Raw genomic sequence first — 26436 nt, 5'->3', positions numbered from 1 at the left:
ACAACAGATACATTTTCGCTTCAATTATAGTTAGCTTTAGTTTGTTTTAAAAATTTCGTTTGTTTTTTGTTTTTTATTTTTTTTAAACATTTGCATTTTTATTTTATTTCGTGAACAAAAATCTTCTTTTTTTTTTTCAATTTCAGTCCGAGTTATTTTTGGTGAGTTTTTTTAGTTAACTACGATAACCTCGGCACGTACCTGAATTTCCCTGGACTGTGCTGATCGACTTGGATGGAGCTCAAAGCATCTTCTGGTCGCCGCGTTCCACACCACACCTGACACAGACAGATACATAACCCTTTCATGCACCCTGTAACCTGATAACCTGATAAACTGTCCACTGTAGTAACCACTGTCCCTGAAAGGGTTAAGAATACATCTATTTGGGATGGGATTTTTAAAAATTTTACTTGGATATGGAAGATGACAGAAAACACTTTTTTAAACATATGCTATGGACTAATTTATGTTTTAATTCTAATCATTAAAGTGTACATTTAATCATAGACATCAGAATATGTTTAAATGCTGTAAATACAGTATTTTATTGCTTGATTGACTTTTTTATTCACAGTCATCAAGTCATGTGGTCACTTGACCTTACATGCCAAGCTCTCTTTTTGCAATTGGGGTTTATCCATGCTCCTTTACTTATCTGAGTACATGGGAAAACATTTACAAATTATATTTTCAAATCGTACATATGTAATTGAACTTTAAAAATGTCAATATAATTTCAGGCGGCACAATGGTTGACTGGTTAACACATCTGCCCTGGGCTTCGAATCCAGGCTGTATTCATGAGACTCGTGAGGATACACAGTAGAGAAAATGGATGAATGGTCCGAAAATACTCATAAATATACGTTGCATTTTTCACATGCATAATCCATCCATTTTCAATTGGATGAAATTTCTTTGATTAAATATAGGGGATCAATAATAATAATATTATTATTATCATAATCATCATCATAGTAATGATGATGATGATGATGATTTATCAAATCATCCACCAAATAATTCATCGTCTACTACCTGAGCAAAGTTGAGGAAGAAGAGTTGATCATGGTTAAGGTCGAGTCCTGGCAGCAGAGGCTCCTCCCCGTGTTTTTTCACGTAGTTCTTATAGGCCTGCACACACCACAGAAAATATGTACGATATCTAATACAACTCGAAACATCACACAAACGGCATTTCCTCAAGTAATAGCCGTCCCTCCAATAAATGGACAAAAATAGTGGCGCTCACATGTGAGGTCATTACAGGAAGTAAGCATCCGGTAAAATCACAAGAAAAAGACAATATACCACAGACTTTGGCAATGTAATAATTTCGGAGATAGACAGATGCATCCACCAAAAAAGAGTCAGCGTTATATTGGTGGCACAAACAATGACCCGTGATAAAGTGACATGACATTTCAATGACAATTGAAAAAATTTGACAATAAAGTTGTATCAAATCCAAATCCAATCCAATCCAACACAGGAACTATTGCAAATCCAATGAATCCATTCCAGTGTTGGGCGATAATAAATGAGGGTTTCCATTATAGTTAGTTTTTATTTTAACTCTTTTTTTAAAATTCGGTGAGTTTTGAAGAAGTTTTTAGAGTGGATTTGCTCATTTCTATTATCAATTTTCATTTTCGAAAAGGTTTTGCTTTAGTTTAGTTGTATTCATTTTAGTATTAGTTTTAGTTTTTTTTTGTCACCATCACTTTTACATTTGACTGAAGACTCTAGAAATGTGGTTCTTAACCTTGTTATAGGTACCGAACCCAACCAGTTCATACGGATATTCACCGAACCCTTCATTACTGAAAAATAAATATCTGATTTTTTTTTTTTTTTACAAATTCAAGCCATAAAAAAAACACATTTATGAAAAACAGAAAAAAGTCAACACATTTAGTATACCGTATTTTCCACGCTAAAAGGCGCACTGGATTATGAGGCGCACCTTCAATGAATGGCCTATTTTGTAATTTTTTTCCATATAATGGACGCACCGTTATAAGACGCAATCTACAATGCATCCACTAGATGGAGCGACGCTCAAGGAAACGCCAACAGAATGATTGGATGTCAGTAAAATTATTTAATAAAGCAGTGACACAGTTCACTTAACCAACAGCAAGTTATAACATTTGACTCGTTAACGTTGAACTCTCTTGCCACTATTTCCATATTCAACTGCGTAACCCTATCACCATAAGTTTGAACTCTGCGTTGTAAGCATGTCTCAAGCAAGGAGCCATTTTGGGGTTGACATATTACCATAATAACCATAACAAGGTGCATCGGATTTTAAGGCGTGCTGTGAGCTTTTAAGAAAATGGAAGGCTTTTAGGTGCACCTTTTAGTGCGGAAAATACGGTAAGTATAAAGTATGCGTTTTTTAATTGTGCACAAAATGAACCAGCCAGTGATGGCCAAGCGGGCATGTCATAACTAAATGACATGAGTAGGGTGTGTCTTAACCTCCATGGCAGAGGCTCTGTCAAACACCTGAGATTGTTTCACCGAACCTCTAGGGTTCGATCGAACCCAGGTTAAGAACCACTGCTCTAGAAGTAGATGCATATGAATGACGGTGAAGCGGGCAGAAATTCGAAGGAGAAGTTATTGTTTAGAAGGCATGTATGCGGATGCGATTCTTTGTGTGGATCTCTATTCCAGGAAATGAGCGGCCGAATCAGGCGGGCAGGCAAATGAGTTTGCTCCAGACCATTTTCAGCTGAACGAAACCGGGGAAAAAAACAAAACAAAACAAAACTTGGGCAAACGAAAACCGAGGTTCCTCCGTATGCCGAAAAATACATTTTTACAAATAAAGCCTGGCATTTTATCCCAATTTGCCTCAATATGTGAACATGTGAATCTGACTTTCGACTCCAGACAACGCAGTAGTTGAAAAGTATGACATCTTCAGTTAATAGTGGGAAGCAGACATTCCCAATTGTGTCCCAAAAGGATTCCTTGTTTTCAGGCTCATTACCTGATAGGCCTGCCGCACTCCTCCGTTATCAGCAATGTTCTCCCCAAGGGTATTGTTACCTTTCAGCTAGAGGAGGGGCAACACAGAGATCGCAGCGTAAACAGAGTCGAATTGTTTCCTCACTCAGCACACGCTGTAAACAGCTTCCTTTCTTTGGGATGGAAGAAATGTTTTTAAAAAGGAAACCGTGCCGGGCAAGGGAAAAAAAAACCAAAAAACAACCGCGGGGGAGTTAGCAATCTGTCAACAGAAAAATATGGAAGCGTCGTGAGGCAGCAAGTAAATGTGTGAAGAAACATGAAATGTGAAATGGAACGTCTGCTGGAAGTAAAAGGGAGAAGGCAAGACTTTCGGGAGGCTGTACATTAAGTCCATTGGCCAGGTCCCAAGAGAAGTTGGCGTACTGATCGACGATGCACGCCGACAGCGCCAAGAACCTTTGAGCCGAGTCCTCCGTCCACCAGTCCTTCAGGTCGCCATTTTTATCGTATTTACGACCTGGCAAAACAGACCAAAATACATCACGTTGAAAAGAAATGGAAAAAAGTCAAGAGCTGACTAAAATCAAAAGATCCCGTATGAATGCACTTCACAATGCTGGATGGTCTCTTGTCATTTCAATGAGAATTATGTTATTTACTTTTATACTTCAGGGGAGTCTTTGGTTTACAGCGGTCTTGAAAACCGACATTTTAAGATGAGGAACACATGAAAAAAAAAAAAAAAAACACGCAGTGGCGTAAAAATACGTGTTACCCCTCAATTATACACAAAGTATGTATAGATGTACTTACTTTCTTTCCTTTTTACACTCATTGAATCGTGTTTTTTTTCCTCATACAAATATTTAAAGTAATTAGGAGTTAACTAGTGTCTCACTGAAAGAAAAATGTGCCTGTTGTTTCGTCGAGTGGTTGCATGAAATAAAATCATCTGGATCCAGATACATTTTTTTAAATCGAATATCCTGCACATCGAATGAAAACAAGCATCTCAATCCAGATGATTCCATCGTGTGCAGCCACTCGATAAAAGAAAACCCGCGTCAACACAAAATACCATTCTTGTCAGTGTGGCTAACATCTCAACTTACATCCAAATTGGTGTTCCGATCACCGCGATAGCAACTCAGGCACAAACCGAGGCCCCTCTGAAAATCCATTCATTGCATTGATTTTCCTTTTTATAATGTTTAAATGTTAGTATTCTTCCTTCTTAAAGGTCCACAAGGTCATGCAGACACGTACGGGTCCCGTGCTCCGTCCCGTGGATACAAGGAAGGCCACATAGCCAGATGCCTGGCTGGTATTACAACACATAGCTTTGATAGAAGGAATTGTTGAGAGTAAGTCAGAGCACAAGTAGATTCATGTCAAAAACTGAGTTCCTCCAGTTTTTATAGGGCTTGTCCTTATTAAGGTCATGGGTGAGCCGGAGCCTATTCAAGCTAACTTTGGGCGAGGCAAAAAATAATAATCATAATAATCGCACATTAAATCGGAATCGTAATATTGAGCGGAAAAAAAATGCAATTCGTTTATTTTTCTGTGTAGTTCAGTCCTACCAGAAACAGAAAATGAGAAATGTGAGGGAGAGACGCCAACCTACTGTACTATCCGTGGTCTTAATAAAGCACATGTAACTTTAACATGACAACATCGCATACGGACACTAGACAACATGGTTGTAAACTAAATGCCAATTTCATCTGCTAACTAGAACCGGGTTACACGCTACTCAACTGCTTTATTATATATATTTTTTTTATTTCTTTTTTAAATACTTCTGCTTTGCTCCTAGAATAAAGATAACACAGGTAATCTACTCTTCAGTTCATAAATACCATGACAGCTTTCACGACAGATGGTCCAACAAATGTCTTCAGCGCTGTATTCTGTCAATTCACCTGATTTTTCAACAGCAAACTTCTCTTCCTCTTCGAGCAGCAAACAGTAATACAGCTGCGTCGAAAATAAAAACCAAACAAACAAACAAACGACAGCAACCTACCGATGTTGTCAAAGCCGTGCATGACCTCGTGGCCGATGACCATCCCGATCCCTCCGTAATTGAGAGATTTGGCCTGGCCTTTACTGAAGAACGGCGGCTGCAGGATTCCGGCAGGGAAGACTAACGGCAGAGACAAAGACAGAGAGCCTTGCAGAAACAACAACATGGACAATGTCAATCATGGTACAGTGGATATAAAAAGACGACGCACTGCTGTTCAAATGCTTTTATGATTAATTTAAAAAAAAATGATACTAAGATTCTTAATTTTCACCTTTAATGTGACCTATAAACCGTACACGTCAATTGAAAAATAATAAATCAGAAGTAAAACAGAAGAAAATCATGCACAACCACTAACTGAGTTGGATTTTTTTTTTTTTTCACTTGAGGTCGACACATTACAGGTCACATCACTGGTGGAAAAAGATTTGAGATGATTCATCTTGTTCTCACATTTTTTTTTGTTCATTTTTCAAGGTCACCTTCCAGAAAAAACAGACATCTGATACAGGTGTGGAGACTTTTGATCTCGATTGTATTTGTGAAAGTGGCAAAGCATACTTATGATGTTTTTTCTCCACGAGTAGAAAGCGTTAATGACTGCTGCTCCCGACACCCACCTGGAGACGAGCACAAGTAAAAGGACTGTCAAGAAATCAAAAGGTACTAGAGTACGCTTACTGCGTTTAAAATAAATGAATAAAGGGGGTAAAAAAAAAATACAGGAAGCACTGCTATAATGCGATTACTACGGTAAACCAAACTTTTGTCATGATCCATAGCTTTGTTGACTAAACATTTTTTTGTTGAGTTTCATTTCGCGTTCGTGCAATTTTTCAACTACTTGCTGTTTCGGCCAAGAAAGAAGAAAATAGTTTGCGCCCCATTATATCAATAGTGTCATTTTTCTATGAAAAAAAATGTTTGTACACCTTTGCCTAACACTGTTTCGTGATTGACATTTAAGAAAACAAAAAAACAAAAAGAAATATAAATATGCAGAATCACTTTATTCACATTGTTTACACTGTCAGTGGGAACGCCACTGCCACCTACTGTAGTGGATGTGGGGGGCGACTTTGTGAATTTAGTACAGGTATTTGGATTTTCCCATGAACCTTGATTTCCCTTTTTTGTTATGAAATCATTTTTGGAAGCTCCATTTTGACAGTACAAAAGTGAGAACACATTGTCGTTTATAATTAACCTACTCAACGCAGTAGTGTCGGAGTCGTAAAGGCAGAATTACAGCAAAAATTTCGATATACGCCCTCGATATAATATAAAAAAAAAACCTTCCAAGCATTGGAATTCATTTCTCAGTTATTTTTAATTCTTTGGGTACTTTAAAAAACAAACAAACAAACAAAAAAAAAAATCCCAGCAACAATAGTCTTAGCAGTAGAAGTAGTAGTCTAGTTCTTTGTGTAAAAATGGAACATCGCCAATGGTTGCACAAAAGCATCCAGAATTAATTCCGTCTTACTCATCTTTGTTGACTTCCACTCTGAGTTTCTGGAGGACTTTCTTCTTGTTGTAGGCTGTCGTGTGCAAAATGTTTTCAAAGAACTCGTCTGCACTGTAGTTGAGCTAACGTCAACACACAAGCCAGAGCGCAGCTATCAGAATTTAGGGAAAGCATTTTACAAGATCGACGTGCAGCGACGATGAAACCATTGTGCGTCAAAATTACAGCAAGCTGACAAATTTTGGCACACACTCACATCCTTGTACTCGTCGTTCAGGTATTTGTCGTCCATGATGTTGTCAGAGTAGCCGATTTGTTCCCGGATAGCTCGAACCTGATGAGAGGAACTGATTTTTTGAAATAATTCTACAACTCATCCCAAAGTTTTAAAAAATATATATATATATTGTTTCCGATACCTTTTCCTCAGCTGCTTTTTTGGTGGCAGCATCCATCCAGGGCAGTTCCTTGAGGTTACTGATAAAGACTTCTCGGATATCTTTAATCATCTCTTCCATCTTGGGCCGAAAGAGACAGTCAAAGTCAAAGAAGTCTCTGATTTCTCACACATCATTGCAAAGCAGATAAGTGTTCTCACTCTGGCCATATTTTGCAACAAAGTCAAAACAATCTCTCGAATTACTGTACTGATTTGGGGCAGCAGGGCAGAGTCAAGTTTCTGATTAAAATGGAGCATAGTAAAAAAACAAAACAAAAACAAAAATATGAACCTCATGGAAAGCCATACACATGTAGTAAAATGTCATGATGACAATACATACTGAAAAACGACGTCTTGAGCAATGGGAAACTGACTGAAAGTATGAAATAGTGGTTCGGGGAATCGAGCCGCCACCAGCACCCGAATTGTAAATCATCTTACGGTGTGCTTTTTGGTAGTGATGCGTGCTTGCGCATTTCTCAATAATGACGCACACTGGAAATCTTTCTGTCATCTCGTGCATCGCATCCCACTCATGCATGTGGATCTCAGCGGGTGTGTGTGTTTGTTTTTTGAGATACCTTTCAAAGATGCGTTTGACATTTTTTCCTTTTGTGTATCAAAACTATTGAAACGGGTCCAGCCTGTCTATAACATTACGGATACATAAAGACAGGACATGATCAACTGCATATATTTATTCAAATGGCTTAAAAAGCTTTACATGTTAAAGTACAGTTTAACATCTTACCACGTTACTGTACATATATAAGTTCAAACCCGAACCAGGTTTTCAAGCCTCATTTAAAACCCTGACCTCTGGTTCAACACGTTATTTGAAATCCTAACTTGGAGCCCAAAAGAGACTCGAGAGATGAATTTTAAGACTGAGCAAAGTTTGAATTTGGGGCTTGAAAACCTAACACTAGCATTAAATCTTAATTTGAAATCCCAACACTGAAGCCCTAATTCTGGCTTGAAATTCAAAATGTACAATCCTCACCAAGACTTGAAATTGTAACCTCGGCTTGAGCACATCATTTGAAACTCTAATTTTGAAACCCAAGCTAAGGCTTGAAACCCTGATATTAAACCTGAACTCAAGATTGCCTTATTTTGTGGCTCCGATGAATGATGTCATTGATCAGCAAATTATGACATTACAACCGATTGCTAATTTTGCCGATAAGATCTGTGTAACGCCTACTTGAAACCTTAATTGTAAATCCAAACCCAGATTTAAAACGCTGGGACGACAACCTTAACCCAGGCTTGTAACCCCCATTTAAAACCTAAAACCTGGGTTTGGACCCCAATTTGAAATCTTAACCTTTGCTTAAAAAAACCCAACACCGTCTTAAAAGTCATTTCAGATCTTAGACTTTTTTTTGAACCCTCGATACAATTGACCTTTCTCTAAGCATTCATTTTGCCCATAGATGAGGAATGAAATCAAGCAACCCAAAACTGACTGACCATCTTTTTGCTGTTATCGGAGAAGGCCTCCTGCACGTACAGTCGCCCTACGGCATTGTACATGGCGCCACTGACAAATACTGCGCACTGACGCCACACCGGTTCCTCTGCCGTCATGCCGTGCATCGCCTGCCGAGGAATACAACACGCCGCTTAAACATGCTAAGGCAATCGCTCAGCGCAGTGAGTTATGTTGACTCAACATCAGATCCTTTGGATTTTTCTGCCGACATCCTGGCGCCGTACCTTTTTGAAGGATTTGCCCGTGTCTCTGTAAGCTTTGCTCAGGTGATCCACCATCTGCGAAGCGAAACGCCACATCAGGTAGTTCTGCACATCCCTGTGAGGAGAAGGAAGGAATTCAAAAGAGCCACCATCGGTCAATAACCTCCGCCAAAACACCGAGAACCACAATTATGTGTGACCGTCTTTATTCCAAATCACATACCTCTTTGAATATCTGGCCAGAAGTGGGTTGAGCTTTTTGAAATAGTTGGGGCTTAAGTTTATGACCTCCTCTGTGTCTGTGACAGTGATGTTGACGGTATTCATTATCTGGGCGGTGAAATAACTCCAGTTGAACAGCTTCAGGACAAATCCGCCAGCATTAGCAGCAAAAAGGAGAACACATTGGATGAAAAGGTCTACGAAACGATACATTGCCAGTCCCAGGTAAACGGTTTACCCTCGATTCCACTTCAAGGGTGAAATTGGCGTTGAGATCGCCGAGTTCCATCCTGTTGTAACGCAACTCTCGATCATTAGAGACACTCGGGGAATCGTTCGCCTTCGGGGTGAAAGAAAGAGAGAGGTTGAAAGTCAACTCATTCTTCCATTTATCCACTCCCCGGTCTCTCTGAACGATGAGATTGGCTGCAGTGCCGTTCCAGGAACAACAAACATCTCTGGCGCCCTTGAGTTGTGTAAATGTCAGGGCTGCATAGGAGTCGTGACGGCCCTGTGAATATGGGCGGTGTGGTGGAGAGCGGGTCAGGTGAAGTGTGTGAGCCAGCGGTGCCTTGAGATACGAGACGAGTTTCACAAAAACTGGCACTCATGTCAAACTCCTTCCCCGGTGAAATGAATGGAAATGCCATGAATCCTTTCTGGTCTCCCTCCCCCAAAAAACACACTCATTTGTGTTTGTCATTTTTAATGAGGAAAAATAGCGCTCTATAATTTGGTGCTGTAACCCTTGTGCTGCAATTTCTACGATGTTTGTAACACATGGGTTACCCCATATGTTACAATTTCTACAATTTTTGTAGATTTTTGCGTATTGTCATCTTTAAATCAAAGACACAGCATAAAAAGTGTGTGATATGAAATATTCCAATTCATGTTTTATTTATATAGATTTATATTTATGTTTTGGTCATAGCACAATACCGCTTTTATTGTCCATAGAGGGCAAAAATACAAAGAATAAAATAAGAACTATATGTGTATGTATAGCACTGATGCCACTGAACATGTCGAGTGGTTGAAAGTGAAATAAATATTCAGGAATAATACTTTTACAATTTTTGTGAAATTGTATGTTGCGTTATATAAACTTATTTAGATCGACTGCAGCACATGGGTTAAGAAAACAGACTCATTGCCCTAAACAGTATGTGCATTATGATTTAAGCGTGGAGTATGTAGTCTTGAAACTGCTAGCAAGATCTAAATGTTGTCACGGCTATCTTGATTGCTTGCGTTCCAGCTGGAACGCAATCTGGAGTGAAGGGTGTTTCCCTCCAGCAGGTGCACCTGCGCGTCGTTACCCCATCAAGCTCGGCTGGGTATTTAAGGACTCCGACTTCTGCTTCTCCATGTCGGATTATTGACCTTGCTCGCTGTGATCCTTCAAGTGTGGTTTTCGACACTCACAATACATTCATAGTCACTCTCACTTGTTCAGAGATTCTCGTTTGCAGTAGTAGTTTGTTGTTTTACTCTTACTCATGATTGTTTTCGTGTAATTGGATTTTTTTTTTTTTTTTGCGTTTACTCTGTGTTACGTTTAACGTTGTCTTTGTGAGCGTTTTTGGTTTCATGCGTTTGTCATTCCTGGCTCCTTGTGACCAGCAATTTCAGTTTATACTTTGTTGGTGCGATTTTTTTTTTTTTGAATCAACATTTTTTGTAATCACACTCTGTCAGAGCATGCATATTTGGATTCCATCCATCCATCCATTTTCTGATCCGCTTTATCCTCACAAGGGTCGCGGGCGTGCTGGAGCCTATCCCAGCTGTCTTTAAGCAGTAGGCGGGGGACACCCTGAACTGGTTGCCAGCCAATAACAATCCGCGCTCACACCCACATCTCGGGACAATTTAGAGTGTTGATTTAACCTGCCATGCATGGTTTTGCGAAGTGGGAGGAAACCGGAGTACTCGGAAAAAACCCTTCGCAGACACGGGTAAACTGCACACAGGAAGGCCGGAGCTGGAATCGAACCGCTGCACCGTGAGGTCGATGCGCTAACCACTCGCCCACCGGGCTGCCATGTTTGGAATCCTAAAAACATTATTCGGTTTGGTGTGAACCTAACAAATGTAGCCTCACTTCCCCGCCCACCCACCATAAAAGATGCGAACGAAATGTTACCGGTTTGATGTTGTTGTTTTTTTTGGGAGGGGGGGGGTAAAGTACACTCAACAAAAACATTAGAGAGGTTAACAATTTACTTGATGACCAGATGGGAAAGATCAGATCCTGCTTTGAGAAACTTGCCATGGATTCCGTAAATTTTACTATGCATTGGAGCAGTGTGCTGAACTGCAATTGGGGACAGAAAAGATCCCTTGCCAGCTTGAAATTTTGCAATACTGCTCCAATATTAATTGCCAAACCATGAATAAGGGAATGATGGGCTTTCAAAAAGCTGTCAAATTCTGACTTCCTCACACATATGTCGTGAGCCTTTCTGCTGGAACATTATCTTAGACTGGACTCACGGCCAGGAGTCTGATTTACCTCTGCAATGCCCCTCTCCAGCTCCATTACCCGTGTCATTTCCTCTCTGATCAGCGTCTCGTTGACGGACAGACCTCGGTCCGTGCGGATCAGCTTCACCAGGTCAATCGCAAAGAGCTCGTACAGCCGGCACGCCTGTCAAGTGATCACATTCGTGATGAGCAGGAGTGAACGAGGCGATCTCACTGATTTACGTTCAAGTATCATGGGCCAGACGGCGATCGTGCTGTGCGAGTTGCGGCAAACCAAACCCGCGGCCAGTCAGAAGCTGGGAATGTGCTCGATAGCTTCTGTCTGAGTCGCGATCAGAAAAGTAAGAAAATTAAAAGATGACCCCAAGTTAAACAGCGCAAAGTTTGTCAGTGCTCATCACACACACATATGGTCTGGATTGAGGCATGACCTCGCATCATTGACGTAATGGGAGCATTGGCAGTTCTCCGCTTGTGCCTTTGAGACAAAACTGACTCAGGGCTGACGTTGTGATCTCACCAGCTGTTGCGGCTTGACAAATTCTGATGCGTCGTCAGAGTCGGACCGTAGGTACAAACCCGGTGGATTGACGTCCCTCGTAAATTGTGGAAAACCGAAACCAAGTTACTGTGGCTGTCAATGCTTTTTCTTCTTCTTTCCTGAGTTTGTTGGCGGATGACAGTCGCTTTTTATCAGTTGCTTAGACTGCATCATCTTTTTTTTTTCTTTTTTTTTTCATCAGCAAAACGGATCTTCCATCAGCACTAATGAAAGCTGGCAAATTAGCAGGTCGGCAGAAGCTGGTGCCTGACAAACAAAAGGGTGTGAAAATGGTTGGCACTGAATGAATTAAGTACTGATCTTATCTGGATAATAGATCATACATCAATAAACTGTACATCCGTATCAAAATTAAAGCCTAAGATTGACCGATCTGAAGCTTTTAAAAAATGTTTTTAAATTGCAGCCTTCGCGATTTGAAAATTGCATTCTACTACACTGCGGTGTTGATTTGAACTCCTAGTCCTAGGTCCCACTGAGTCCTGAAAGCCAGACTCATTGACCATGGAGCTGTTTTTTTTTTTTTTGAGTGACGTATCAGTGAACACAATGAAAAAAGGAAACAAAAACTTTTCACCCACCTCTTCGTTTGATCCATTGCAAGCACCTTTGGACCAGACGCCCATACTGTGCTGCTGCTCAAACTGCCAAAATGATGACATTTTGATTTGTTTATAAAAAATCGACGCAATCACAACTCCAATTTTTTTATGGATGTGCGGACGGGGAGCGAGTCAATAGTCAGTGTTTGCTTGGATTATTTCACACGTACATGAATGATGTGTGATTTGGAATCTCTTTCATCAACGTCAACGTACATGGAGACCAGGAGTAGACTTTGATATTTTGCGTTCAACTTAGCAAGGACATCCTCCGCCCGCCACGTTTGACCTGGCAAAAGACAATCGATAAGAACATGCGTACGGCCGAAGAAGAGAACACAAGGTACTCCACCATAGTCTGCGTCCCAGTTGTCCACGGCCATGGGCCATTCAAAGACATCAGGTAGTGTCATGAGCAAAGGAGTGCCTCCCTTTTGCTCAGTTAAACCTTGGGGAAAAAAAAGCACATGAATCAGTCCTTTAAAATGATAATTTCAGAGTGACGACAAGATTGTTGGTCACCTACTAAGACCACATGACATCAAAGACTTTGTTTGTGGAATGTATCTTCTTATCTGTCATGGCTCTCCCTGTTCAATTTCATAAATCTTAAAAGTGATGTTTTGCTTTTGTTTTTTGTGTTTTTTTTTAACTGGGCATATACCTGTACAGTATGTTTTATTAACCGGTGTCATTTCCAACTAGGAAGATGGGGCATGCAGAGGTGAGGCCGATGGGGCGGTAGCCCTGGGCATCCACCTGAGTTGGGCTTTCTACAGCACAGCATTCTGCTTGTGTATTTACGGGCGTGTGGAAGGAGAATCCAGCTCAGGATTGAGGAGCATCAACTCCAATTGGTCACACTCGCGCAGGATTTCAAATTGGGCTTTCGAATGAAGGTAAGAATTTAAAATGAGGGTTTTAAATTTGGGTGAGGGTTTTAAAGTTGGCATTTGAACTAGAGTTAAGGCAGGGGTGTCCAAAGTCGGTCCTCAAGAACCGCTGTCCTGCCTGTTTTCCATCTCTCCCATTGGCAACACACCTGATTCAAATAATCAGGATCGTTCTCATGCTGCTTCACAGCTGGTTGATGAGCTGATCATCTGAATCAGGTGTGTTGCAGCCGGGAGAGCTGGAAAACAGGCAGGACAGTGGCCCTCCAGGCCCGGAGCTAAACATGCCTCGGTTAAAGTTTTAAAGTAGGGTTTCAAACTAGGGATTTAAACTAGGGTTAGGGTTTCAAATGAGGGTTAGTGTTTTAAAGTGGGTCTTTAAACTAGGGTTAGGGTTTCTAAGTGGGGTTTTAAACTGGGGTTTGGGTTTCAAAGTAAAATTTCAACCCAAAGTTAAGTCTTGCTTCAAGGTTGGCATAAGGGTTAGGGTTTTAAAGTAGGATTCTAAACTAGAATTCGGATTTGAAAGTAGGGTTTTAAATTTGGGGAAGGTTTTAAATTCAGGTTTAGGGATTCAAAGTCGGGTTTCAAACTTCAAGGTTGGGATTTAGATGAGGATTAGCATTTTAAATTGGGGTTTTAAACTAGGTTCAAGATTTTAAAGTTTTCAATTAATGTTAGCAATTTCAAAGTCGGGTTTCAAATTCGGGTTCGTGTTATGTGTTTGTTCAGGTTACACTTGGTTTTGTTCCCTCATGTGCCTTTTTGGTCTTCACCTGTTCTCGTCATCCGGGTCCCTTGCGTGAACCAATCAGCTCCCTCAACCCTTGGTTTCTTGTCCAGGTGTTTCTTCTTATCTCGTCACTTTGCTTGTATTTAGTTCCCTGAGTTCTGCCAGTCTTGGTCGGATCATTGTGTGTGCATGTCATGTTTTGTTTCTATCATAGGTTTTTTTGGGGAAGTTTATTACTTTGGTTTCATGTGGTTTTCAGGACTTTGTTCATGTATTTGAGTTAGTTTCTCCAGTGTACTTCTGCTAGTATTTTTTTTTATGTATTTTGTTCAGTCTAACCTGCCCCTCCTGCCTCCCTGCTTTTTGGGTCCTCTACCGATACGAAAAAATTGACAGTTAGCGTTTTAACCTCCTAAGACCCGAACTCTTGCAAGGCATGCATTTTTATTTTATTTTTATTTTCTCTTTGACATTTAGGCTAATTGGGACCTGATGAGTGTACAAACAAAGAATTATCTTTTTACATGATGTAACGTCCTCGTAAGTGGACGCCAGGCCCTTGTAGTCCAAAATTTAATATTGTAGTCTTGAAAACTAAAAACGTCATGTCCACGCATGTGGACGCCAGGTCCCAGGAGGTTAAAGTAGGATTTCAAACTTTTTTTTTAAGGTTTAAATTGTGTTTCAAACTTGTGTTAGATTTTCAAAGTAGGTTTTTTGCAGTTTTTGGTTGACAGCTGAGTTCAAATGGGATGCTGAGCCGTCAGTTTATTCTTAAATGTCTTTGTTTATGAATAAATTTAATGACAGTTTGTGACGGTGTTTTTTCCTGATGGCACTACTTATTGGCCAAAAAAAGAAGAACAAAACATGTAGGGTAGCGGTTGGTGGCCCACTCACTGTCATTGGTGCAAGACTTGTAGAGGGTCTTTGCCTTGCTAAGCGCTTCCGCTTCGCTCTCCACATTTTTTTCAAGAACACCTTTTAAAAAAAAAAAGAAAAAAGTGAGGTAAATCAGCAGGGATACCATAGACAAGATGTAGCAATCCGTATAGTGCCATTTGAATATTTTTTTATATTTTGAGCTAACCTCCAGGTATCCATCAGCCCGTCCATCCATTTCCATTGCACTCCAAAAAATGGGTTAAAAAGAGGGTAAAAAAGTTGCGATATTTGGAGTAGAGAACACCATTTCAGCAAAATAAAGAAAATGTACATTTCATAAAAGAAAATGTGTCTATTTATATTACATGAACCTACGGAGTATATTTTACTATTCAAGAACGAGTTACAGTATAAACTTACCTATTTGAGCAGTTTTATGAAAAAAAAAAATTAAGCAAGCGGAAGACTATTGCACAAAATCTATTACGAATTTCCCAGTCTCGTTTTGGATGACAATTCTAAATGGGCAAGCAAAAGAGACGTCAAAGGGCGTCAATGTCATATCAATCAACACATCACTTATATACACACCTGTTTTGTATTTTATTTTTGGGGGGGGGGCATGTGGATGCTCGTTCGCTCAGCCTCAAGGATACACAGAGCTTTATTGCAGGCCCGTTTGGGAAAATGAGTGCTAATAAATAGCTAGCTTCAACCCTGGAGGATGAGCATGATTTCAACAGCCTCCAGGGTCACCCAATACATATCAGGATGTATTGTATTGTATCGTAATACATGTGCTGCTGAGTTACGTGTTTGTTGAGTGGAACCAAATTGAAGCCGTCATGATTTTTTCGAGGCATGCGGAATGGCATCCTCGAGAATCCATGACACTTGAGTTGAATGGCAAGTAGAATCGTCAAGTCACAAATCACATATGCGGCCCTGAATTATTAACGCAACAAATTTATTATTGAAGGTGGTGACAGACACCGAGTCAGGTTGCAAAGGGGGAGGGGGGGGGCGTTCTGGTAAATTTACAGAAGATTTCCATTAATTTCCATGGGAAGGCTAAGAAATGTTATAACTACTCCTGATTGGAAATTTAGCAATATGGAAATTAATATTGTATCATATTCAAACAGAAATATCCACTTTTTTCAGATGGACTACAACAGGGATCAGCAACTTTTAATACTCAAAGAGCCATTTTGACCTTCATCACAGAAAAACAAACCGTAAGAGCAACAGAATCCTTTCGACATCCAAAGTGAGGATAACACTGCAAATGTGTATAATATATCCATTTTTTTATCCTGTATGTATAAAAAAAAATAACCCGAGTGTGTTCCATTTATAAAATCAATGAACAGCTACAAGGGTCGCGGGTCATGCTGGAGCCTATCCTGGGTGTAAGCAGGAGGCGGGGGGACACCCTGAACTGGTTGCCAGCAAGCCGCAGGGCACATAAACGAACAACCATTCACAATCATAACTCAGGACATTTAGAGTGATCCATTAACCTGCCATGCATGTTTTTGGAATGTGGGAGGAAACCAGAGTACCCGGAGAAAACCCATGCAGGCACGGCAAGAACATGCAAACTCCACACAGGAAGGCCGGAGCCAGAATCGAACCCTGCACCTCCGCACTGTGAGGCCAATGTACTAACCAGTCAACCACTGTGCCGGCCTGATGCACATTTTGAATGAAAAAAAAAGTAATTTGTTGAAATCTCATTTTAATTACAATTTGACACAATTTGGTTACAATTTGGCACTATCGTCTTAAAATTGAAAAAGACATTTGAAAACTAAATAATTTAAATTAAAAAATAACATTTAAATGTATTCATTTTCTAAGGTCACAGAGAGCTACATCAGATGGATGAAAGAGCCGCAGGTTTCACACCCCTGGGCTTGAAGTACTTCGTGCACTCTTGATACCAAGAGCAGATACACATGAAGAAGAATTTCCCAACTGACTTGTTTGTTAATCAGCAGTTTCGTTCGTCCTTTTCTGCAAAGAACAATGAAAAAAAGAGCAGTGAGTAGGTATGCTTTCTGTCTACATGTGTTGAGGCACCATTTGCGTTCACATAGCTTTTATCTTACTTGAACGGTGATATAAAACCACAACAACAATACTATTCATTAGCCCTTCTATGGCATGAACAATACACGATAGGACAGCCTGTCAATGACGTAGCCAAGTGACAAGACAGAACAGAACATTACCCACGTCACGGTGAGGCCGCCTCGGTGTGCAACCGCTGTCGACGTCTGCGGTGCGCAGGAAAAAGCCGACGGGAAGATGAAGACAACCTGCATCCACACATCGCCTCTCAAAGTGTGTCATTTCTCCACTCTGCACTCATTTGCCTTCGCGGCGCCCAAAACAGTCGAAATTGAATTCAATATCCAATCAAGAGCTTCATTATTTCCTTTTGCTTTACGTTTGCAAGCCTCCGGTGCACTTCTTTTTACTCATTCCATTTTCATTTGCGCTATTTATGTGCTCGTTAAATGCTAATCAAGAGGGCGACTTTGCGGGGCTCTCGCAGCTAAAGGGCAAGCACATCGAGTGTGTGATTGGATCAGCGACTGCCTTAGTACAAGTGTTTAACGACTGCAAGTCGGGACTATAATTCCAACACACACACATACATCTTATCCTTTCTTACGGGTGTGCTTTTATCTGAGAATAGGTTTTATGTTTGTTTCGGGCGATTGGGATTAACCTGGATGATTTTAAATCACACTGGCATTTTGTCTAGGTCTGAACTATTTTGAAAGCTAATACGATCCCCTCCATCCCCCGATCAATATTGCAATTGTAATTGAAAAGGTGATTATTTTTTTCAAGGTCTTGTTTCCGTGTGTTTTTGACCAAATAGCCTACAAGCGGGCGTCCCGGTGGTCCAGTGGTTAGCACGTCGACCTCACAGTGCAGAGGTCATGGGTCCTTTCCCGGTTCCGACCTCCCCGTGTGGAGTTTGCATATTCTCCCCGGGCCTGCGTGGGTTTTCTCTGGGTACTCCAGTTTCCTCCCACATTCCAGAAACATGCATGGCAGGCTGATTGAATACTCTAAATTGTCCCTAAGTGTGAGTGTGAGCGCGGATGGTTGTTCGTCTCTGTGTGACCTGCGATTGGCTGGCAAACGGTTCAGGGTGTCCCCCGCCTACTGCCCGAAGACGGCTGGCATAGGCTCCACAGCATGCACCACGACCCTTGTGAGGATGAAGCGGTTCCAAAAATGGATGGATGGATAGCCTACAAGTAATAATCTCTGTTACGATAAACAATATCAGATATATACCACAAAACTGTTTGGGTTTTATCATTCAGGTTTACCTTCAAACAAAGGTAAACTATCCATTAATCAATATGAAAGACAGTTTATTCATCCACTTCAATTAGAGCTCACTTACTAAGCACTTTTAGTCTTTGCACTGCAGTCTTTACAGCGTTCGCTACGGCAGCTGCACAAAATTCTATCAAACAAGTGCGGTTTGAATCTCAGTCAGACGGTCATATAAAATATGACAATGCAATAATGCAAACAAATCTGTGGCTTTCTCACTTCAACTTTTCATGTGTCACGAACCATGTATGTGGATGGCACTGAACTAATCTAGACACTACATGAATGAATACATTCAACATATACGTTAATTATACGTTAAAAAAAACAATCAGGTTTACTCACCGACCAAAATGAAGCAGAGGTTGTTTTTCTTTTTCAAATTGCACCATTTGAGATTTGAACATTCCATTATCCTACGTTACAATGTCGATTTAAATGTGATTGCTTGTTTCGTTCTATTTTTATGACGACGGACTGTCCGCAGAAACAGTCAATAAAATTGAAAATGGCACTACTTTAAGGTGACATAAAAGTGACTTTTTAAAGGCTTGTTTACAAAATATTTCTTTGGAGTGCCTGCCCCTCTGTCAAGTGTTCAATTAAACACAAGTGAACTAATTTGCAACATAGAGGACCCAAACTGACTTTCTCTTCCCATGATTTGATCGGCTTGGTTGGACAAAGATCCAGAACCACTTTTCTTCAGAAACACCCACATTCACAAAGGGTGCATCTTTTTCAATCCAAAAGGTAAGCAGAGCTGCATTGAGTTTTGTTGTATGCACATTAGCATTAGCTAACAATTGATACTAAGGCGACATTGTTTGATTGTGGTGCTATAACTCTATAAACAGCAGATTGAACACAAATGGTGAGCAACACGGACAATATAACAGTACCGTACCGTCATATAGTCCTCTGGGAAGAACAATTTAATATTAGTGCTGTACTGGTGAGCTGAGAGGAGTTGAGCACTGTCAATGAACAGAATGCCCGTCTGCGCAATGTCCATTCGATTGATGTAGTGTGAATTCAATTATATCATTACTGAATGTTTTTATCGAATCAAATATTATTGTGTGCTATTTAAAAACATTCCAACCAATTTTATGGTGGGGGAGGGGGGAGTGATGGAACGGATTAATGGTATTACCATTCATTTCAATGAGAAAAGAATTAAAAACATCAGATAACTTTTTTTTGGTGGTGGGACCATGGAATACGCACATTTTTCAATACTTATTTGGATTTCTTTTAACTTTTTTTGTCTGCATTTATAATTGGAGGCAATTATATGCATGTTTTTGCCTAGTGTGTATAATTCTTGACACTTGGGGTGTCAAAAGCATGACAGCCACAGACAAACTAGGAACCGTTTAAAATTGTAAGCGTAACATGCAGAATTTGTCTCCTTTAAATGTCTTAAATCAAAATAGTGATCCGGTTCTTCTATGACTTTGACATATTTGTAATACGTCAGCGCAATAGCTCATTAAACGTGCATCAGTTCCATCGCAGCATGAATAGTTGATGTCGCAGGCAATTATCACTGAACCTTCAGCACCCATCGAACGTAAACTTGTGACGCTGTTCCTTGTATTGCTGCTGCCAGAAGATATGAAGCGTTTGGTAAAATGGCTGCCGAGTGTCAAGGTGACGGCGTGTCTCAACCCTGAAGTGTGGATTTGCTCCACCTCGCCTCTCGCTGTTTTGTATTCGCTGCAAAGAGGAAAACATTGATTTTGGAGAGTTCGCCGTGTTATAAAATGTCCTGTATTGTAGCCAGTACAGTGTTGGCAGAAAGGCCGCGAGCACAGGGGAAGGTTATATATGACCCTCTAAAAAATATGCCACTAAAGCAATATTTGTCAGCATCAACACGGTGTTAGTTCCAGAATTTGGCGGGTCTCATATAATCATGCGGCGGGCTGGATATAGCCAACGGCCCTTGAGTTTGACAAAACAGAAACAATGACGTGCATTTTGACAAGTCTCACTAAAAGAGAAATATGTGTTGTTTCCCCCCCGCAGTTTAAAAGAGTTCCTTGGTTCCCCTTTTCACCTTTCTGCTGTGTTGAGAAGTCCAGATAACAGATTCTGGTGAAGTATCTGTACTTCACCGTACTCCCAGTTGAATCGACCCACTCATTGCTCACAGACAAATTCGCTGTTCCGTGTGTATCTATACAACACTCAGTGGCAAGATCCCACCCTGTCTTTGCTCCCTGCTCACCATGCATACCACCACCCGCACTCTCACTTCCAGCAGTTTTATAAATCTCTTTTCGCCGCACTACATTTGGTTGATCGTCTTTTCTCTGTCCCCAAATGACTGGAATGCCCTCCAGCAAATAATAAAAGTCACCTCAAAAGTTTGTGGTGTATGTGCTACCTCTTGCCATCTCTCCAGCAACTGTACGTATAACGTTGACCTTAATCTCACCGGCAAGTGTATGCAGAGTGAAGTTTAGCTTGGGCTAATACATTATAAAAAAATAAAATAAAATAAATCAATCAAAAATTGTTGGAGGCTAAAACAGTCATTTAAGATAGAAAAACGTTCAAATAAATGTTTGACATTCATGGCAACACTGTTAGCACGACAAAACAAGCAAGTTGTTTTGCTCCAAAGCAATTTCTTAAAGTTGTGGGGGGGGACAATTCAAGGGACAATTACTTCTGTGAATTCTTCTTTCTTTGTTCTGAAATGCGGGAAAGCCAATTTTCACCACAGTGAAACTTAAAATATTTTGTTGACTTGCCCAATTTAAGCTTTTAGTTTGTTGCCTCGACATTTTGAGTTCTGTTTTTGTTGTAGTTTGTTTTGTTGTATTTATTTATTTATTTTTAACAGTCATTTGACATTCATTTATTTTTAATGGTAATGTTTCGAAGATGAGTATTAAATGACGTTAATACGTGTTTTGGGAACATGTCTTTACTGTTTGGCCTGACTATATTCTATAATAAATATTTCTAGGGGGGGCTGTCAATTACTTGCATTTTTTCGCTATTCATGCCAGAGCTCAGTCCCTGTGCGAGCAATTATAAAGTTAATTTTCCACAAGATGTCCCCTTAAAGAGGAGATAAAAGGACTTTGTTTTTCAGCTGATACATTCTAATCCGCTACTTGATCACCTCACCCGTTACGGTTGTCACTTTGGTACGTTTGCACTTAATGGCCACGTGCTGAGAGGTTAACGGTCGTGCCACCAAACTCACTCTTTGCCGGCCTTTTAGCCTGCTGGGAGAATAATGCCAGGCATTTACAAGCAAAGCACTTTGCGATCCGGGTGCTCTTTTCCGAGCACCACCGCAGCAAGGAAAGGATGTGGCCAGCAGGAAACGGCTCACAGGTTGACGTCAGTAGACTCACTCACTGTTTTGTAAAGGTCAACCTATTTTCACTTTCATATCTTCCACAATTAGGAGACTGTATATGTCAGAAAATGGGCTGACTGCATTTAAACCGGTTACAGCAATAATGGTTGATGAAATATGGAACCGGGCGGCCCGGTGGTCGAGTGATTAGCGCGTCAACCTCACACTGCAGAGGTACTGGGTTCAATTCCAGCTCCGGCCTCCCTGTGTGGAGTTTGCATGTTCTCTCTGGGCCTGCGTGGGTTTTCTCTGGGTACTCCGGTTTCCTCCCACATTCGAAAAACATGCATGAGAAGTTAATGGAACACTCCAAATTGGGCTGGCAACCCGTTCAGGGTGTCCCTTTCCCACTGCCCAAAGACAGCTGGGATAGTCTCCAGCAACCCGCACCCCCCCCACCCCCCACTGCCCCCTCGCGACGCTTGTGAGGATAAAGCGGATCAGAAAATGGATGGATGGAAATATGGAACCTTTTGCCGAGCTCAAACTACACACTCGTCAGTCACTCTACAATCGGGTCCACGGGGGAAAAAAATGTTGGCGTTCCAAACTCTCCACCATTAATAAAATATTCTGGAACTATTTCGCAACATTTTCGAGGATAAATAATAAGCGCACTATTTGCAAGCTTCAACTCCTTCTGACACATTATGGCTATCGATGCTTCTATTAAATTTGCTGAATTGTTTTTTTTTTTAGTTATTGAAACTCATTTACCAAGAATGTATTTGAAACAGTCAGTAAATGATGAATAAACATTGAACTCAGAAACATGTTCCACAATAAGGAAGCTAATCATTTGGTGAGCTCAGTGCGCTTACCGTAGCATTGATCTAGTTTACAATAAAGCTTGCTTATAATGTGTTTATGTGACTCAACTATTTATCATGACATTATAATCCATTCATAAAGCTTTAATAGACATCAAGGCTAGTTATCACTTTAAGGGTGTGCTCATAAAATGTCTGTTTATAATGGCATTGACATTTTAAACTATGATGAATAAAATATATCATGTTTTAACATTCATTTTTAATAAGTAGGTGTCACCAATACATTTATTCCTGAACAATGGTTAGGTTAAAGCACTAATCAACTACCCACAGCTGCCTGTGCGTGGCACCTTACGGTTACTTATTCTGTCCACGCCGACAGCCACGATGGCACCAAAAAGAAGCGTAAGACATCATCATTTTATCACAAGCGACAACCATTGCAAACGAGCAAAGCAGCGGCGCAAGGAGGGCTGACTATTTGGCAAGAAGATGGGGTCACGCTCATCAGTCTCAATAAACTTATCAACGATGAATTTTTAAAGCGCTTGTAAAGCGTTCATGAGGGATTCCTCTATTTGTTGATGGACACGGTAGAATTTATCTTCAAAACAGCTCCTTTGCCAATTTCCACACACAAAACCAAACATGAACGTGTGTTGTCTGTCTGTCTGTCTGTCTGTCTGTCTGTCTGTCTGTCTGTCTGTCTGTCTGTCTGTCTGTCTGTCTGTCTGTCTGTCTGTCTGTCTGTCTGTCTGTCTGTCTGTGTGTGTGTGTGTGTGTGTGTGTGTGTGTGTATATCATGTCTGCTGAGGCCAACAGCATGACGGAATGATGCTTGCGATGTCGCTTTAAGGTATTGATGAGTTCCATGTACTGTATAACAGAAACACAATACATGTAAAATACGGACAGGATTTCAACACACTTCACTGTATCCCCCCTCCCCCAAGTTTTTTTTTCCTCCCCGCAGGCTGACAGCTAATACGAAAAATACGCACAACCACGGCAATTTAAGCCAGGCCACATGCGCAAATGCGCAAGATAACTCGAACGAGACCTATGTTGAGCAATGTTTCTTTTTTGCTTATTCCCCTCCCTCCCCATCTGGTTTTATGCGAGTTAAGGCAGCCATGCGGAGAAGAACAACAGATTGAGTTTGTTTGATATGAAAACAAAATGCTTAACGAGTTCATGTGCGCCATTTGTACACATTTACTCCACTAAAAAGATTGGCCTGTTGAGCCGTTGCATCTCATCCCGCGGCAAATTAGTGAGCACGAGCAGAAGCCGGAATTTCATTTGAGCACTTTAATAATGACACTACAAATCATCAATACGTGCTTTTTACCACTAAGAGTGCCCACCGAGGAAAGGAGGCAACCATTAAAATGGTCTGAATGAATGTCCTTAAACCGTATATGAAATGTTATGCTGAGCTGTGGTACTAAAGCGTTGATTTATTATTCTTTTTTTTTCAAAATAAGAATATACAGTGGTGCCTTGAGATTAGAGTTCAATTCGTTCCGTGACCGCAGTCATACTTCAGCACAGTTGTACCTCATATCAGCTTTCCCTACTCAAATGAATGGAAATACCAGTAAACCATTCCAGCCTCCCAACAAAAATGTCAATTATGTGTATTTTAACACACACATTCTGAAAAATGGAACTCTGTAACGTTGTACTTTGTCAAAACATATAGTGATGCCAAATTTTATTCGAATATCAAGAATTAAACAGTTACTGTACTGCCATCATTTTTTTTTTTTTTGGGGCTTCAATTCAATGGACATTGTGCTGCTCTTTCTGGTGTGTGCGCCTTGGCCAGCTTCAGAAAATATCATACAGGCACGAATATACATGAAATAGACAGGCCAGATTTGCTGAATAAACTGCTTTAATATTGCCCCTCCTCTGCAGAGGATAAAGAATATTTGGTGAGTACAACCACCCAAGGTTTTTGCTGCAAATATATATATATTCCACAAAGCAATGCATTTAATTATGTGTGTCTTGAAATTTCAGACACCTCTAAAATTCATCCCATCATCATTTGCCCAATTGGGAGCTGTCAAATGCCACTTGTGCTCAAATTGATACATATGGAAATCGGAATACTGTAATCTAATCTAAAGACAACCTAAGATAAAGCTGTTATTAACTGTCCAGGAAACGGCCGTGGTGGAATTATGAACTGTACTTCGGTATCCTGTTGATTACAAAAAAAAAAAAAAAAACGATCTAACAAGTGACGATATTTCAGCCACTTGAGGATTTGGGAATACTCCTCTGAAAAACAACGCTAACCACCAAGCATATCGCACTTCTGTTGATTATGTGTGTTTTGACCAGTAGCCAAATTTCTGAGCAGCCACAAATGAATCGGATTGGCAGTGTACTTTGAGCTTCAGCAGGGAAATAACAGTTAGTCCTTAAGATGGTTGGCTCCACATTGACTCCTAATTGATCGCAGTGACCTCAATGCCACTCAAACGACCCTCTCACTTACAAGTATTGCGCGTCATAAGGTGAGAAAGAATGTAACATTGCCTGCTTGCAAAAGACATGCGCTGATCCAGCCTGTGGTGGAGCACTCATCGCTCACTCAGCAGATCAGCCAAAGCCTACCAGCATTTGTGACCACTACGGAGGTTTCACATCCTCAATTAACATCCGCTTTAGTTACAGAGTGAGTTGACTCCTCCTCCCCTTATCCATAAATATGCAATCTTTTTTTTTTTTTTTTTTTTTTTGCGCTGATTCCGAATTTGCCCTTTTTTTCCCTCTCGCACATCAGTTTGATCATAAAATAATAAGAATATCATATGTAAAAAAAACAACTAAAAATTAAAAACCAATCAATTAAAATATCTCCAAAAACTTGATGTGCTTGAAAAAAAATCAGCTTTCAAAAAAAAAAACTAACCGATGCATAAAGCCACCTCTGATTTAAATTTGCTTTTGACCAGTGTTAATTGACCTCTAAATTTTTTCGTTACACATGTCCGACTGTTTAATATTTGCAAAATTTGCTTTTCTCGAATAAGCAGCTGAAAGGCAAAATTCACAGCACATGTTTGAAACATGAATGGAGCCAAAAATGTCCTGTTCACATTGCGACATCATGCGAGCGAGACGACACCTCACAACGGAGCAGCAGCGCGTCGAGAGGATTTTAAAGAGGATAATCTCAGAAAAAAATCGATCGGTGACCTTCAAATGTCACGGAGATGTTAACAGCGGGTTGCAAGAGAGACTGGAAGAGTCGCAGAAAGGCATCGAAATGTTAGACTTTGACATACTGTGGTCGATTCAAGCAGCAGGAACCTGTCAACCTCTCACCTCAGTTTGTTTTCACCAAAAAGCGGACTATTCTTTACTTTTTGTGAGTGGTTTATATCTCGCAGAGCAGTGACGTGCTGAGAGGGGAGGCAGGTGAGGCACAGCCTCCCCTGTCATCATGACACGAAAAAGAAACAAAATAATAAAACAACACAAGTATTAATATTTGTGGTAGCCATTGGCAGTTATTTACCTTGTTTCGTCATTTTAGACTTAGAGTGGGTGTTTATTTTCATGTTTTTATTTGTGTTGTTTGGGCAGAAAGTGTAAACGTCACCATTGGGTGGATGTTGACGATGCTCGGATTGAGAGGTTACGTCGTTATTGCTACACACGCAGTGATGATATGTTTTCCATATTTGGAAGGGAGCTGATTCTGATCTGAAGAGATGCCATTCCGTGTTGTTGTTTTTTTTTTTCTTCGATAGACACTGCCATGACGCATATCCCAATTATGCTATTGTGCCCTTCGTGTGTGTGTGTGTGTGTGTGTGTGTGTGTGTGTGGGGGTGTGTGTGTGTGTGCGTGTGTGTGTGTGTGTGTGTGTGT

At 40.6% G+C, this 26436-nt stretch overlaps 1 protein-coding gene across 1 annotated transcript in view; it reads right to left on the bottom strand.

Annotated features, from left to right (window-relative positions):
- The window catches only part of LOC109518499 (neprilysin), a 45430-nt gene that overhangs the window by 3294 nt on the left and 15700 nt on the right, over positions 1-26436 (bottom strand). The window contains exons 5-22 of the mRNA XM_019874359.1: positions 15034-15114; positions 12860-12955; positions 12678-12796; positions 12487-12549; positions 11372-11506; positions 9092-9193; positions 8855-8991; positions 8653-8746; positions 8407-8535; positions 6908-7006; positions 6745-6822; positions 6507-6610; positions 5582-5640; positions 5018-5137; positions 3372-3505; positions 3008-3073; positions 1042-1137; positions 202-278 (exon numbers count right to left, since the gene is read on the bottom strand). Of these exons, the coding sequence (XP_019729918.1) occupies positions 202-278; positions 1042-1137; positions 3008-3073; positions 3372-3505; positions 5018-5137; positions 5582-5640; positions 6507-6610; positions 6745-6822; positions 6908-7006; positions 8407-8535; positions 8653-8746; positions 8855-8991; positions 9092-9193; positions 11372-11506; positions 12487-12549; positions 12678-12796; positions 12860-12955; positions 15034-15114 (1789 nt within the window). The remainder of the gene's footprint in view (positions 1-201; positions 279-1041; positions 1138-3007; positions 3074-3371; positions 3506-5017; positions 5138-5581; positions 5641-6506; positions 6611-6744; positions 6823-6907; positions 7007-8406; positions 8536-8652; positions 8747-8854; positions 8992-9091; positions 9194-11371; positions 11507-12486; positions 12550-12677; positions 12797-12859; positions 12956-15033; positions 15115-26436) is intronic.

The sequence above is a fragment of the Hippocampus comes genome, unplaced genomic scaffold (genome assembly GCF_001891065.2).
Source record: "Hippocampus comes isolate QL1 unplaced genomic scaffold, H_comes_QL1_v1.1 scaffold125, whole genome shotgun sequence".
Lineage (NCBI taxonomy): Eukaryota > Metazoa > Chordata > Actinopteri > Syngnathiformes > Syngnathidae > Hippocampus > Hippocampus comes.
This window is presented reverse-complemented; position numbering and strand designations above follow the sequence as displayed.